We start from the raw sequence: 14,788 nt of genomic DNA on the forward strand, positions 1-14,788 counted from the left end.
GAAAGACACATAAGATCAATGTCATGGCCTGCAAATAGTCCGGATCAATCCAATTGAAATTCTGTGGTGGAAGTTGAAGAAAATGGTCCATGACAACTCTCCAACCTGCAAAGCTGATCTGGCAACAGCAATCAGAGAAAGTTGGAGTCAGATTGATGAAGAGTACTGTTTAAAAGCCAGAGGTGGTGCAACACAGTACTAGTGGTGTGTTGAAGTGTTCTTTTGTTTGTTTGTTTTTCATGATTCCATAATTTTTTCCTCGGAATTGAATGATTCCATAATTTTTTCCATCTACTTGATCTAAAAAAGTAACTGTTACTGACTACCACAATTTTTTTTCTTGATTTCTTTTAGTGTTTCTTAAAGCCAGAAAGTTGCCATTAGTTTTGTGTCATGTCTGTGAATTAAACAACTGAATGAACATCCTCCTAGACTGGTGATTCCATAATTTTTGCCAGGAGTTGTAGAACCGGAGGTTGCCACCTGGTCTCTCAGGATGAATCGTAATAATAATAATCTGACATTTAATTTCTCGCAATCATCATCAGATCCAAATTTTATTTTGTACAATAGTTGATTTATAAAATAAATGACTCAAAACCTGAAAAATAAACGAGACTCCCATCAGCCTGAGTTGTGTTTAGTGCTACTTAGCAAATGTTAATAGGAAACACTAAACTAACATGGCAAATATGTTGAAGAGCAGTACAGACTCGCAGAGCAGCTGTAGGCTCCTAACAGGGTTAACGACTTCATGGCAGTAAAGATTTCTACATTGATGGAAACCGAGTCATTATTCATAAGCTGCGACATCTGGGCGTCTCTGTAAACTAAGAGATGCTGCAGTTGAATTATTTTTAATGGTGTTTTTCATGCGTTAGCTCAACTCACCACATTCCATTCATTTCCTGAGAGGCAGAAACATTCCTGGATAAAAACTTCTTTTTTTGTTTTTGTTTAAACTGACCTTTAAGTTCAAGTTAGGCCAGGTCACATGACTTCTGAGATACATTCTTACAGCAACATTATTCTCCCACTGCAGTTGTCGCTGCTTATATACTGACTGACATGTTGTGACCTTTGACCCCTGTCCACCCCCCTGTGTCGTGTTGTTCATCCATGAACTGAAATGACGTTCAGCTGGGTAAAACATGAATGTTTCTGTGTGAAGAAATGAAGACAGAGAGCTCTCTTAGTTTTCATACGTTTATCTCTTCATGTATTGGTGCCTTGGTGCATTCAGGGACCTGGAGCAGCACCAGCAGCACCCACAGCAGGAACAACAGAGCTTTTTGCAGGAATAAAAATATATCAAACAGAACTTCCAGAGATAAAAACAGCATGTTCTCGAAGCATATTTTTTTTTGAACATCAAAGTGTCACTTTTTTCTTTCAGAAACTCAAGACATCAAGTCAACCACATTTGTGTCTCTTAGCTTAATATTAAATGCTTTAAATGACTCAAGGTTGTTTTTATTACATATGAATATAGAAACTAGAGCTTTGATTCCCTCTCGGTGCTTCAAACACAGAAACCACGTGCAGTCAGATATTTTACCAGGGACAACAACGTTCCTGGATGTTTTAGTTACAAACTTGTCGTTTTAAGGATTTTGATGAGAGAAAGAATGTGATTAGGAAAAAGTCTACATCTCTCGGTGTGGCTCCGTTAAACACACAGTAAAAAGATCACTTGGCAGCCAAGACACCTGCAGAAAGAAGCCAAACTCAGCCTCTAAAACACTTTTTTTTTAAAGTTTGTTTGAATAAAACAACTTGAGAAACGTTCATTCAGTCAAGCCATCACAACAAGCCGAGAGGAGGGACAAGCAGAGGGAATCATGGGAGGGATATTTATATTAGCATCTTATTAACAATCAAATTGCACTTCACTAAGGAAAAAAAACAAAAAGGGTTTTTCTAACTGGGTGCGTAATACAGAGAATCGTCTAGACATTTGATTTAGATTCTTCTCTTCATGCAGAGTGAGGAGGGACGGGGAAGAGGATAGAATGAAAACATAAATATATGAAATGACAGAAGAGTTTAAGATGTGAAAAACAAATATAAGTTGACAAACAATGACCGGAGTCTTTTACAGGACAGAAAGAGACACGGGGAAGAGAAGTCAATTCTAGGGGTTTTTTAAGGTAACTTTTCTATTTATATTTTTTTTAAACCTTTTGTAACATTGTATTTGTGTTCAACAAATATAATTATATTAAGATAGTAGCAGCAACGTTTTTTTATTTTTTGAATGTTTAACTTTTTTTGGGCTCCGTTTTCCTGTTGCAGGTGATGATGGGAACTGACCTCAGCACAGCTGAACAGCTCGGGGTCACGCTGGGGTCGTTTGCACTGAAACCAAAACCATCTTAACCACTGAAATCATCTGTATCACTGTTTGATCTGTATTAGAAGATCAATATTTGCCTTCACATTGCTTTTTATGCAAATGGCAACATTGAGTAACATCTCTCTTCGTCGTGGTTGCCTGTTGCTGAGGGAGAAGCCCGTCTCATGTGACTGTGAAACGTGACGTCAGTGTGAAGGTGGTTTTGGTGGACAGGTTGGTTCTTTAGGAGGCACTGACTGGCTGCAGAGGCGGGCAGGGGGAAGAGCTGCCTTCCTGTCTGGACAACGGGACACTGCAGACACCCAGACCTCCTCCTCCACTCGTTATGGCCCCCACTGAAGGTGTTGCCCCCTCCTGGACAGCAGCGGTGGTGGTGGTGACATCTTCGTTGTAAAGGCGTTTGATGCCATCGTAGAAGTCGTCCACCTCCATCTCCTCCACCTGTGAACACACCCAGACGTATGCTGAGACTCAGGTCTGTTATTTTCTTTAGCAGTCACTCTGCCGATTACCTTCATGTCTAATCAGTTAAATGTTTGGGAAGATATTTGTTTGGATGAGATTTATCAAGCGAACAGTCCGTGCTTCATTTAACTGACGTTTGACCAAAGGAAGTTTGCTTGTCCTGGCAACTTAATTCTGATTATCCAAGTTGTTGTTACTATATTAAGTAAAAAAACAAAAGAGAATAAGAGACAGTGTTACCTTGCGCTTGGCGGATGCCTTGCAGCGCAGTGTGACCTTCTGCAGGTGGTTAGGATGGCAGAGGTGTTTGGGTGGAGAGAGTAGCACTGGTAAGCTGCTGCTGGTCGAGGAGGAGGAGGAGGTGGAGCTCCAGGGCTCCTGGCTCCCCTCCTCCCCTTCAGCAGGCTGTCGCTGGGCAGGGGTGGTGCTGAGGGGGGCCTGGTCCCCGGAAGACTCGGTGGTGACGGTCCCTGGAAAGAAAACAATTACAGAAATACTTTAATGCTTCTTTGTACAGAAAGTTCAAATAAATGTCAGAATTACAATAACATAAAAACAAAAAAATTGATGCGGCAGAACCAGAGATGTCATGTATTTTTATTCCACATATTCTTCTATGTCAAAGCCTGGTGCCACATTAACCACCACGTACTAGTAGCGGCTAACGTAGCCTGGAGGAGAGACGAGGGGAGGACCACAGAGGTCCAGAAGCTCACTCAAACTCGTCTTGAGACCAGCCGGCAACCTCCGGTTCAAAAAATGTGAAAGTAATGATAAAGTGCCTTAAACTTGCATTCTCACTGCTGGCCATCAGGGGGCGTCTCCTCTGTTTGCAAAAATAAGTCTAATTGTATGGAAGTCTATGAGAAAATTACCTGCTTCTCTCTTGACGTATTATCTCAGTAAACATTGTAAACATGAGATTATGGTCTCAATCTCTAGTTTCAAGTCTTCTTCAGTCCAGCATGATGTTCATTTAGTAACTTATGGTCCATTTAGAGTCCAACAGACCAGAAAGCAGGGGATGATTTAGGGCGGGGCTACCTGCTGATTGACAGGTCGTTACCACAGTGCCGCTGTCGCTACCAATGCAGTTAGCGACTAAGATGACTTTTTTCACAAACACAGACATAATACACAGCACCTGTAGTCAAACAGATGTGTTAACGAGGTGGAGTTCCCCGTAAGCTTACCCAGAGTGCAGCAGGGGGGAGTGGGGTCCTGGGCCGGAGGCTGCAGGGTGGTCTGGCTCTGAAGGGGATGGTAGATGTATACAGTGTTGGGAGGCAGGGAAGCTCTCGGTGTGGACAGACTACGAGCCACTAGCTCTCGACTCCGAATCAACTCAGAGCTGTCGATCTAAGAGAGGGGAGAGGAGGAAGAAAGAAGGGCGAAGGAGATGGAGACAGAAGGAGGGAAGGAAGGAGACGGGACAGCAGGTAAGATGGCTGGTGTTCATAACAACCATGATGTCAAACAACGCGCTGATGATTTTAGGATTCTTTGAGCTTTACCAAATGCAGCTTAGCATTGCTAACATGATGTTCATCTGCTAAAATGTTCCTGTGAATAATCATCGAGCTACATTTGTTTGTTGAATGCAGTTGGGAGGGTTGAGCTGTTCATCACTGTGCTCATTTCAAAATAAAGTCAACACGTAATTACATAATCATATTTGGTTTATTCTTCATCACATGGTTGCATAATTTGCCCTACAAAATAACAGCAAAACGTAACTGTAGAAATTTAATTGCAAAAACAAATACTCAGGAAACTGAATTATTTCATTTTTACTTATATTTTCCACCTGTTTTACAAGCTCCGTGCCTTCATGTCTGATGTATGAAGTCTAAGAGAAAATGACCCTACTGCTCTCCTGATTTATTATCTCAGTAAACATTGTAAACATGAGTTTATGGTCTCAATCTAAAAAGCAGTGACGGGACACAAAGAGCAGGTGGGTTGAATTGAGGAAGCAGCAGCGGCAGATTCCACCACGACAGTCAAACTAGTCAGCGCTGACTCTCCGAGAAGAGAAACTCATGAGGTTTCTGTGTGTTTGTGCATTCTGATATGAAAATAGTCACGTTAGTTCCTCTGCTCTAGCTCTCCTACAGCTCTCTCATTGAGACTTCATGTTTAGCGCCCTCTGCTGGCCTTCCCTGCATCTGTCGGGCTTCTCTTCCGGAGCCTCGAATAGAAAACTCACCTGCATCTGAGTTGTGTGCAGGTAAAAAGGAGTGACGCTGAAGAATATAAGTGACCACATGTTGTATCCTGTGTTTCTTTCAATATTCATCCACTACATGCAAGTCGTAATTTGTTGTTAATTCACAGAAACTCTCTTGTTGTTGACTTCTTATGGTTCTTTTTTTAATGTGTTTACAGATGCCAGATGGTGATCCGTTTTGAGGAACTAAATTAAACTTGGTTTCCTCTGTATTTTCCACAGAAGCTCAGTATGACCTTTCGGCTGCTCCTCTGTTTAACACTGTGACAGCGGTCACACGATCCAACTCTGAATGTAATAATGAACGTCTAGTACCTGTGCCTTTCTCAGCAGGTCAATAGTAAGAGCAAGCCAGTCAGGACAGCAGGTCTCCAGCTCCAGGGTGATGAGGGCCAAGGCCAGAATGGATCCTCTGAGCTACAAGAACACACCAGATAAACTTGTTCAGTGTACAGGCAGGTGACAAGTCCAGATGTTGGAAAACCTGAGCCTCATTCGTTGTGTTGGTGCAGAGAAAACACTTTAAACTGAAAAATGTTCCATAACTGCAGAAGAAGAAAGCTATCCATATATATGTGTGTAACCTGTATGAGCGTGTGGTCGGCCAGGCAGTGGTAGAGTCGCCGCGTGAGCAGGGTGAGGTGCTGAGAGCGGTTCAGTCCCATCATGGAGTCCAAAAACCCAGAGCGGCACGACAACACCATCGCATGGAACTATGGGAGAGGAGGAGGGGAAAAATGACATGTGAAAATGTAATGTTTTAATTCCATATGTTTACCATTTCAAACCAGAGTGGCAATGAAGTCACATAACAAAAAACTAAGATTCAAAGAGTTGTTACTCGTGATACTGGCTCCACGTAGGGGTGGCACATCATTTGAATATACTCTATGTATTGCAGGTTAAGAGAGAAGTAGTAAATGCTTCTCTTCTTCATTTTCAAAGACTACTTTTATTTTAAAACAAATCAAAATAAATAAATATGATCATATATGTTATTTTTTTAGAAAATACTTGTATATAGATATCATATATCACAACATTCACTCCCCTACAGAAAGGCTGTGTGACAGCATGGTGATGCAATGCAAATATTCTGAATCTAGATTAAATCTAGATGTGTTCTGTTTTCCGGCTGCCCCTGTCCAGAGCAGTACACATTGCTTTATACAAACTGGTGGCTTGCCGACTCTAGGTGATACACTCAAACAACCCCACCTCGAAACCTCTCAACTATCCCTTCAAAGCTCTGACGTTGACACGGTGAGGGCGTGTGGGTGTGACAGACGTACGATGTGCAGGAAGTCCAGTGCTGTGGCGGTGTGCAGATCCCAGTTCAGTTTGTCCAGGATGATCCTCTCCATCCTCAGGATCTCTGACGAAGAACAACCACAGCTGCTGGAGGCAACCAGCTCTTTCAGAGTGGGCACACGCTGAGAGAGAAAACACACACACACACACGATGCAGTGAACACATTTCTCATTGCATCCTTGCGTGGGGTTTCCCGTTTATTGTGTTTTGTGTTGCTTGTGTTTACCTCATCCTCCTCACAGGTCTTAGCAGCGAGGAAGAAGCAGGCGATGGCGATGCAGCGCAGGTACTTCGGACGGGCCTGAAGACAAACGAACAATCGGAAAATCAATCAAATGTTTCCGGTTCCTTTATTTGTTGTCAGTGGGGGACATTAAAAAGCCAGGGAGAGACGGCGTTTCCAACCAACCCGTTGCGTTTGTTGCCCTGTCTCTGTATCGAAGCAGCACCGATCAATATCTACGTCTACACCACTAATTAGCAATAATGCCAACAACACAACTTAAAACATGAATCAGCATTTTTGTACAAGACTGAACGCAGAAAGCATGACGCATCAGTCTGCTTTCTAACAGTAGCAGAGCAGTATTTATTGATTATTTATGAACTCTAGATCTATGACAGACAGACAGACAGACAGACAGACTTTCTTATCGCATCCAGCTTCTGATAATCCTGGAACATTTTATTCTTCAGTTGAAAACAGTGACTTCCTATCTGTGGTGTGGGACATTTGTCCTGACCCAGGACACTCAGAACTGACACTTCCTAGTTCCTAGACTGTCAGCTGGAACAAAAGCCTTGAGGCAAAGATAAAGCTACCACATACCTCCCAATGATCCACAAGTTATATCCAACCAACAAACCCAGGTTTAGCAGATAACATAGCACACACAAGTGCAACCACCTGACAGCGACGGTCATGTTTGACTGTCCATGCTTGCATGTCCTGAAAAGCCAGGTTTGTGGTTAAACCTGTGGTTCATTCTGTGGCCTCCCACTTCTTTAAAATCAGTAAAGATTATAAAATGTTACACTTACAGTAATATCAGTGTTAAAGTAGTACTGGTGGTATTATTATACATTTACAAATAAATAAATTAATTAATTAAAAAAAATACAAACGTTGCTACCGGTAAGTCATATTTGTATCAATTAATCTTAAAGATTAGGTCTTTTTGCATCATCATGTCTTATGATCATGCCAGCCCGTGTCTCAGCCTCACTTCACTGGTTACCAGTAAGTTTAAGGTGCGTTCACACCAAACACAAAGCAAATGTTCGCCTCACATTTCAAGATATTACTGAACACATTTAAAGAACTTCATGGTTCAGCCCCAAACTACATGGTTGAATTGCTGCTCCACTATGAGTCGGGACGTAGCCTCAGATCCTCCGGCACTAAACCAAAGGTCACCAGGCTTTTGCCGCTCTGCTCTGGAGTTCCCTGACCGAGGGCCTGACTCTTGCAGAATTTGTAACATCTTTTAAATCCATTCTCAAAACGTATCTCTTCAAAAAAAAGCCTTTTATTAATCTTAGTACACCGTTTCTGTTTCTCTGCGTGCTTTTGTTTGACATGTTTTCATCCATCCATTATCAACTGCTTATCCTGTTCAGGGTCACGATCCCTGCTGACATTGGGCAACAGCAGGACACACCCTGGACAGGTCGCCAGTCGATCACAGGGCCGGCATGTAGAGACAGACAACCATTCACGTCTACGGGCAATTTAGAGCCATCAATGAACCTATCCCCAATACAAACGATCATTATTCATTTACCTTGATGGGAGCGAGGAAGCGGTCCAGGGTGGCAACAGCTAACACCAGGGTCTCTGGGTACAGCTGCAGTCTGCTGTGGAGCTCCGTCAACCAGCGCACGGCCTCGTCCCGCTCAGCAGGGGTGATGTCTATATCCTGCAGCAGACAGCAGACAGCAAGGTAAACGGAGGCCTCATTGAGCCTTGGGGATGTTGTGATAACACAAACAGTCATGCCTTTAATTATGCATAACCGTAAGCCTTAGTATCATTTAAACTGGTAAGTTGAATAAAAATCCACCCCCTGTACAGATATGAGTTATGTGGTCATGCAGCATGCCTCTGTGTTTTTAAATGAAGATATAAATTAGGGCCTTATGAAATCTGTTTTAATTTCTTCCAGATTCCGTTTTATTATTTCCCAAATTCCATGTTTTCTGTTTTCAGTTTTCTAAATTCTACAATTTCAGAGCATTTTTGTTTCCTCCATCAAATGGTGTCTAATCATGTGGTTGATCAATCAAAATTAAGACATGTACTGAAGAAACATATTGTTAGTTGTTATTCTAATTCCTTGTCATTCAGAGACCATACCCATGTGCATAAATATGCAAGTGTATGTGCAATAATGTATGGAGGAGCCACGAAATTCCGCATTTTACAGCCGATTCCATTTTCATTGTCAAATTCCTCGATTCCGTCCGCTTGTCCTGCATCACGGAAATCATAGGGCCCTAATATAAATGAATCACATGAAGGTCATGATCAATAGTTTAGTCCATACTGACGTTACAATGAACCTCTTCTTCACTTCCCTGAAGAAAATGAGCAGCGAGCTGTAAGAAGACTTCCAGAGGCCAAACAAGTGACCCACTCAACGCTGTATTTTACTGGTCATGGTGTGAATTTTCTAGCCAAACATCAAATCCATGTTGAGCCAAGAATACACACTTTACTCTCGTAAACGTTTATATAATCTAAAAACTTCTCTCTCTCTCAGTAGCCAATTTGAAGTCACATAAAAGCTATAATTGTTTAATTCAAATCAATCTTATTTTTTGTATTCCTGATTTGTCTCAGAGGTGAAATCAGTTCAGTGAGTGGAATGTGTAGCACCTTCTGTACTAGCAGCAGGGATCAAGGATCAGTAGGCAACCGATCCTGTTAGCCATCTAATCTGCAACATGACACTGTTCAACTGACACTGCTCTCAGCTTAGCTGTCCAAACTTCAAACAACAGCCATACTTCCAGCCTGATCCGTCAAAGTGGCAGAGATTCATTTTCTACGGCTTCACCAGCTCACAGTAGGTTTTGGGGGATCCTGAGGTCCTCACGGGCCAGAGGGGACATGCAGCTCTTCTAGTGTGCTGACCAAGTCCTAGGTATCTGGAGTTTAACCAGTATTACACCTATTTAAAGATATAAAACCGCTAACGTCTGTTAGTCCAAAGTCACTCTCCCTGAATTCAACAACACTGAAGAGCTGCGTTGACCAAGTTTGTCCAACAACATCCAAATCCTTCCCAATTCAGGGGAAATCTCCTCCCTTCCTGGTGCATTGTCACTGCAGACTTCGATAAGATTCTCAGTGGCCCTCATCCGGGTAGATGAGCAAGGCTTCCTCCTCCACAGTGATGTGTTGGTCGGTTCATAGGGCCGTATTCCGTTAAAGTTTTTGCCCAAATTCCGTGTTTTCCATTTGAATTTGCTAAATTCTTTGTTTTACAATTTAAGAGAATTTTTCCATCAGATGGTGTGTAATGTGTGGTAGATGAGTCCAAATTAAATAAGACAATATGAGAAGTGTATTGAAGAAACATTCTAGTAGTTCTAATTCAAATTACTTTTCATTTAGAGACCATGCATATGCATATACATATGCAAGTGTATGTGCAATAATGTAGTGTCACAATATACCACCCACTTTTTAAAATCATTGGCTTTGGTCAGAAGACACTTACAATCCCAATGCTGCCCATTTTACACACAACAATTCACAACATGTATCACACGCCTGCTGACTCAGCCATCATTTACTGCCTTTTACTGGCCTCTCCGTTGTCGACACATAACGTCTTCTCTGAATCACATGACCGTATGATCACATGACCGTATGATCACAATGCCACTGGTGCCCCACTCACGTCTCTGTATCCAATATTCATTCAGGCTTTTCTCAGGTAAACAAAATATACTGTATACACATGCAGACACATACCACTGCATGCATATGGAAAGCACTACACCGTCACTTTACATCATACTTAGTATGAATATTAGGTTAGTATGCAATGTCGAACACAACCAAGGTCTAGGCTTAGGTTATTCCTTTATAGTATTTCCAAGAAATGTTTGAATTTGAGGAGATGTTCTTTTCCCGGAGATTTGCCCGCTGCTAACTTCATTTACTTAAATGAAATTACTTAAAGCCATGTTTTGTCGTTACATCACATATTCAGCCCCAGTGAATTGATTAACATTGGAAGACAGCAAACAGTATTCCTTGGATAGAGAACAGAGGCGTGCCTGCTCAGCTACCCTGGTTGCACTCTGGGATCCAACGACAACAGGAGGTCGATTGTGTTGCATTGGCCAGATTGAACTGGCAGAGTGACATGAACGTGCCGCAGTGACTCAGCAGCAGCAGATCTGGATTAGTGGTCAGAGATTACCCTTCTGCTAATTCCATATAACCTGATTAGTTTCACCTTTAGATCAGCTGAGAATATGGAAACACAGTGCAGGCAGCTGCAAGAGTGTCACATGTGAGAAATACATGAGTGAAGAAAGTAAAGAAAGCTAATTCATTTTCAAACCACTATCAATTTCCTGGTCATACACCAGTCTTGTGATGACAAACTTGCACAGTAAATTATTTTAGCATTTAAAAGTGAGGATTAATTTATGATATCTTATGTGCAATACTGTTTTTTCCATTGGTCTCACTGGTTAGATTTCTAATGTACAGATTTGTGGCTACAATCACAACTTCATATGACTTCTGAAATAACTGTGTGTAACAATATACGGGCTGGATGCAACATAATGGAGGACAACTTCCTGATGGTCTGTTGGGGGAAAACGCATTTGTTTGTATGCAATATCCAGGTTATCAATCACTGTTCTGTTCACAAGAATTATGACAAAATATATTTGCTGATAACCTCCGACAACAAAAATGTAACAACATCTTAACAAAAAGCTGACTTTGAAGGTGAAAACTATGGAGACATGCCTTACCATTTAGATTTGGCTCATGATAATGTGAAAGACAAATCGACTAATTACTGACAAAGTCTTATTTATGGGCCTGGATGTTTCGACTAAAGCCAAGTTAAAATGTTTTAAAAAATGGCAACGATAAAGAAAATAAAAAATGTAAATTAAAGCAGAAATAGTCAAACAATGACACAAATTAAACTGATATCTTGAACTAATACAGAGGGCAAAACTACATAGTGTAATGACAAATAAGTAATTTCTCAGGAACCTGACTTCCTCTAGGGACGTGCCCGTAACCTGGGTGATGAAAGACAACACAACATTTCAGGACGTGTCGTCAGACGTCTCGGTCATGGATGTCGTGAGAAACGAAATGTTTGCATCAGTGGAGACTTTGCTCAGTGATTAAGTGTGTTTCTGTTAAATCACCGCGTCATAATGACATGTTGTCTACTATTGTGTCTCTGATACACAGAGCAGCTGGGAAGCGACTACTTATTACAAGGAGAGTCTCCAGCTTAACAAGTCACTACACGTATTTAGCTGTTAGTCTAAATCTAAGTCTTTTTAAAGTTGATAAGAAAATCTGCCACTTGGGTTGGTAAAAGTGGGTTAACCCATACCAGTTCCATTGTTTATGATGCTGATTTCTAACAGACATTTGACCTGAGTAAATCTTACTTTGTTATTTATTGGCAAGAAGCTATAGGACCAGAATTGCCGTTTCTTGTTTTGCCAATTACTCTTCTGTAATGGCTTTCAGAATTCTAGCAAATGCATTTTCTACCAGAACTTAAAAAAAGAAAAAGGATTTCTAATTCAGAAATCCACAGAAATCCTCATCAAGTTTCTCTGGTTTTCTATAAAATGTTTAAGTCTGCTGGCTACGACACCACCTTATATACCAAAATATGCATCAAACAAAGTCAGTTACAATTAAACATGTCTTTATATGACACTGCTGCCTGAGTCTAACAGTAAAGCTGCAGCTATTAAAACAGAGAATCACTGGTCCAACATTTTGTCAATGTGGAGATGTATTTTGCGTCAGTTCACGAACGGTGGCACCCGGAGGTAAATCTCACCTGTGAGGAGGGCTTCTTTGTCACGTAGACCTTCCACATCTTGGCTTCCCTAGAGGCTGTCTTTTCCAGAAGAAAAGACAGCCTCTGGCGTCCCCAGGGTTCGAAGATCTTCATTCCTTCCCCTGGTTGAGCCTACCTCCCCACTGGATACAGCTACCTGCACAGTGACACAGCACATCGTCATGTACTTGAGATTTGCAGCCCTTTGTCACAGTTGCATTTATTGTGCCCAGCTGTGCAAAGTAACATTTCCCTCTCTGGCTGATTTTTTTAAGAGGCCCAAGTAGATAAATTACTTAGTGACTCAAAACAAGCAAACAGAGCAAAGATGATGATGATAGATACGGCGTGACGATAGAAACGTGACAACTGTCAGTGGTTTATTTTATACCATCCCCTCAAGATCTCTGGGTGTATTGGCTTGTTATGTTATAAATACATAAACAGGGAATGCTGGACTTTGATACAATGAAGTTCTTCGATTTGTCAGATGTTCAATTGGACTATTTAAACTAGTAACGATTCTAAATCGATTTCCCAGAAAATGAGTCATATAAATGAATGATATAGATGAATAGATACTGGGAGACACATTTAGATATGTTATAATAACATATAGGAAATGTCACATCTCTCATCCCAAAGCAAAACAAAAAATAAATTGCATGTTATGACAAATCCATCCACTGCTCTGTGATGCTGTTAGGAGGTTAATGGACCAAACTGACTGCCAAGCTAACTGAGGACACTAGAGGAAAGCTTGTGGTCACGTTTGTTCACTCGGGACATTGAAGACTGTTGTACCGTTACACACAAGAAAAAAAACTACGTGTTAGCATGTTATAGCTACCCGACAGATCTATTAATAGCGTTGACTCTAGATAACGTAACGCTCAGTCACCGTCTAAAGTGTGAATTCAGGCTACTTCACATCCCTCATTCGGGAACTACCTTGAACCTCCTCCGGGAGGTCCCACTTCTTTGGAAAACACCGGGCCTCCCGAAGCAGGTGCATTACCAAGCGTTTCCTTTCGCTATAGTTCCGAATGCGTCTACTCCCTGGGACGGAGCTAATTTGACAGTCTAGCGTCTCCGCTGCGTCGCTAGCAACTCGCTAGCTGGCGTGACGTCGCGCACACATTTGTACATTTCTAACAAAAGACAATGTTGAAAAACGTTTGTTAGGCTCGAATTGTATCGTGTAAAAGGGACTGGGGCACGTTTACGGCGAATACTACGTTAACTACAATGGGGGACATTTAAATGGCTGACTCCGACCCAGTCAATAGACGGAGCCCAAAGGCTTACCTCCCCTGCGAAGCGGAGAACACCACAGTTGGATTTCATCCGGTCCACTCAGTTCAGTGATTAATATAGGGGTGAAATCGGGGACCCTTTCTTCGGTTTAGTCGTCCATCTTGGCGTCCATGGAGCTACGTGTTGGGGAAAAGGGGTTGTTGTAAAAAAATATATAAAAATAAAAGAACGGAATAGACAGATGCGTCTACTTCCGAGGAGGGGACTGGGGGAAGAGAGGAGGACTGAACCAGACTCCGCCCACCTACGGCAGTACGGAATGACAAAACAACTCTACCCCTCTGTGGAATATTCCCATATTTCTATGAGTACTTTCACTGGGACTCAATTTATGAGTTTGTAATGCACCGATTTTACATTACGAGATAACTTTTAAACTCTAATGAATGTAATCATGATTTATTATATCTTACTCTAGATGTGGCAATATCAATGCAGATGTATGTCTGCATTTACCATTTACAGGTATTTGACTATATTCAATTCAATTCAGTTCCAATTCAATTCAGAGCATAGTAGTATCAGAGAATGGTATGGGAAACATTTGTTTACACTACCAAAGCAAAGTGTAGAAAGATAAAGGATGCACATACAATAATAAACTATCTACTCATAGATAATACAACACTAATACTAATACAGACGAGAAGATATATGCGTGTTTCTGATGTCTGATATTTATCATAAAGTTCGTTAAAGACAATAGTTAAAAACTGTCACAAGCAGGTCAAAAGGCACTACGTAATGCTAAGATTGCGTCAGGATTCTACAACCATGAACCAATCACCGTATCTCATTTTGGGCGGACTATTTGAACGTACCAAAGTACGGCTCGCTGATTGGCTACGGGACGCATCACTCGGAAGGGAACCGTCTCATGTAACAGATAGGCTGCATTTCGATGCCAGTTGCATTTAGCAGTGCATTCAAGCTTAGCTATCGACGTCGAATACAAACGGCCTGCCATTTATTAGAAAGCAAGACAAAACTATTTCAAAAACATTGTGTGTATGCTTTAAGTCATACCGTTAAGCCCG

At 41.5% G+C, this 14,788-nt stretch overlaps 1 protein-coding gene across 1 annotated transcript; it reads right to left on the bottom strand.

The window, feature by feature from the left end:
* Nucleotides 1–1,194: 1,194 nt before the first annotated feature.
* On the bottom strand, nucleotides 1,195–13,979 carry ccni (cyclin I). Its single transcript, XM_084035460.1, has 10 exons — nucleotides 13,743–13,979; nucleotides 12,435–12,591; nucleotides 8,148–8,282; nucleotides 6,590–6,664; nucleotides 6,344–6,484; nucleotides 5,636–5,764; nucleotides 5,367–5,468; nucleotides 4,015–4,180; nucleotides 3,062–3,291; nucleotides 1,195–2,797 (listed from the first exon to the last, which is right to left on the bottom strand). The coding sequence occupies exons 2-10, from the start codon at nucleotides 12,546–12,548 to the stop codon at nucleotides 2,579–2,581; spliced, it is 1,311 nt and encodes a 436-aa protein (XP_083891586.1). The 5' UTR covers nucleotides 12,549–12,591; nucleotides 13,743–13,979; the 3' UTR covers nucleotides 1,195–2,578.
* Between the last annotated feature and the right edge of the window lie 809 nt (nucleotides 13,980–14,788).

This window comes from Eutrigla gurnardus (assembly GCF_963514095.1).
Source record: "Eutrigla gurnardus genome assembly, chromosome: 19".
NCBI classification, from domain to species: domain Eukaryota; kingdom Metazoa; phylum Chordata; class Actinopteri; order Perciformes; family Triglidae; genus Eutrigla; species Eutrigla gurnardus.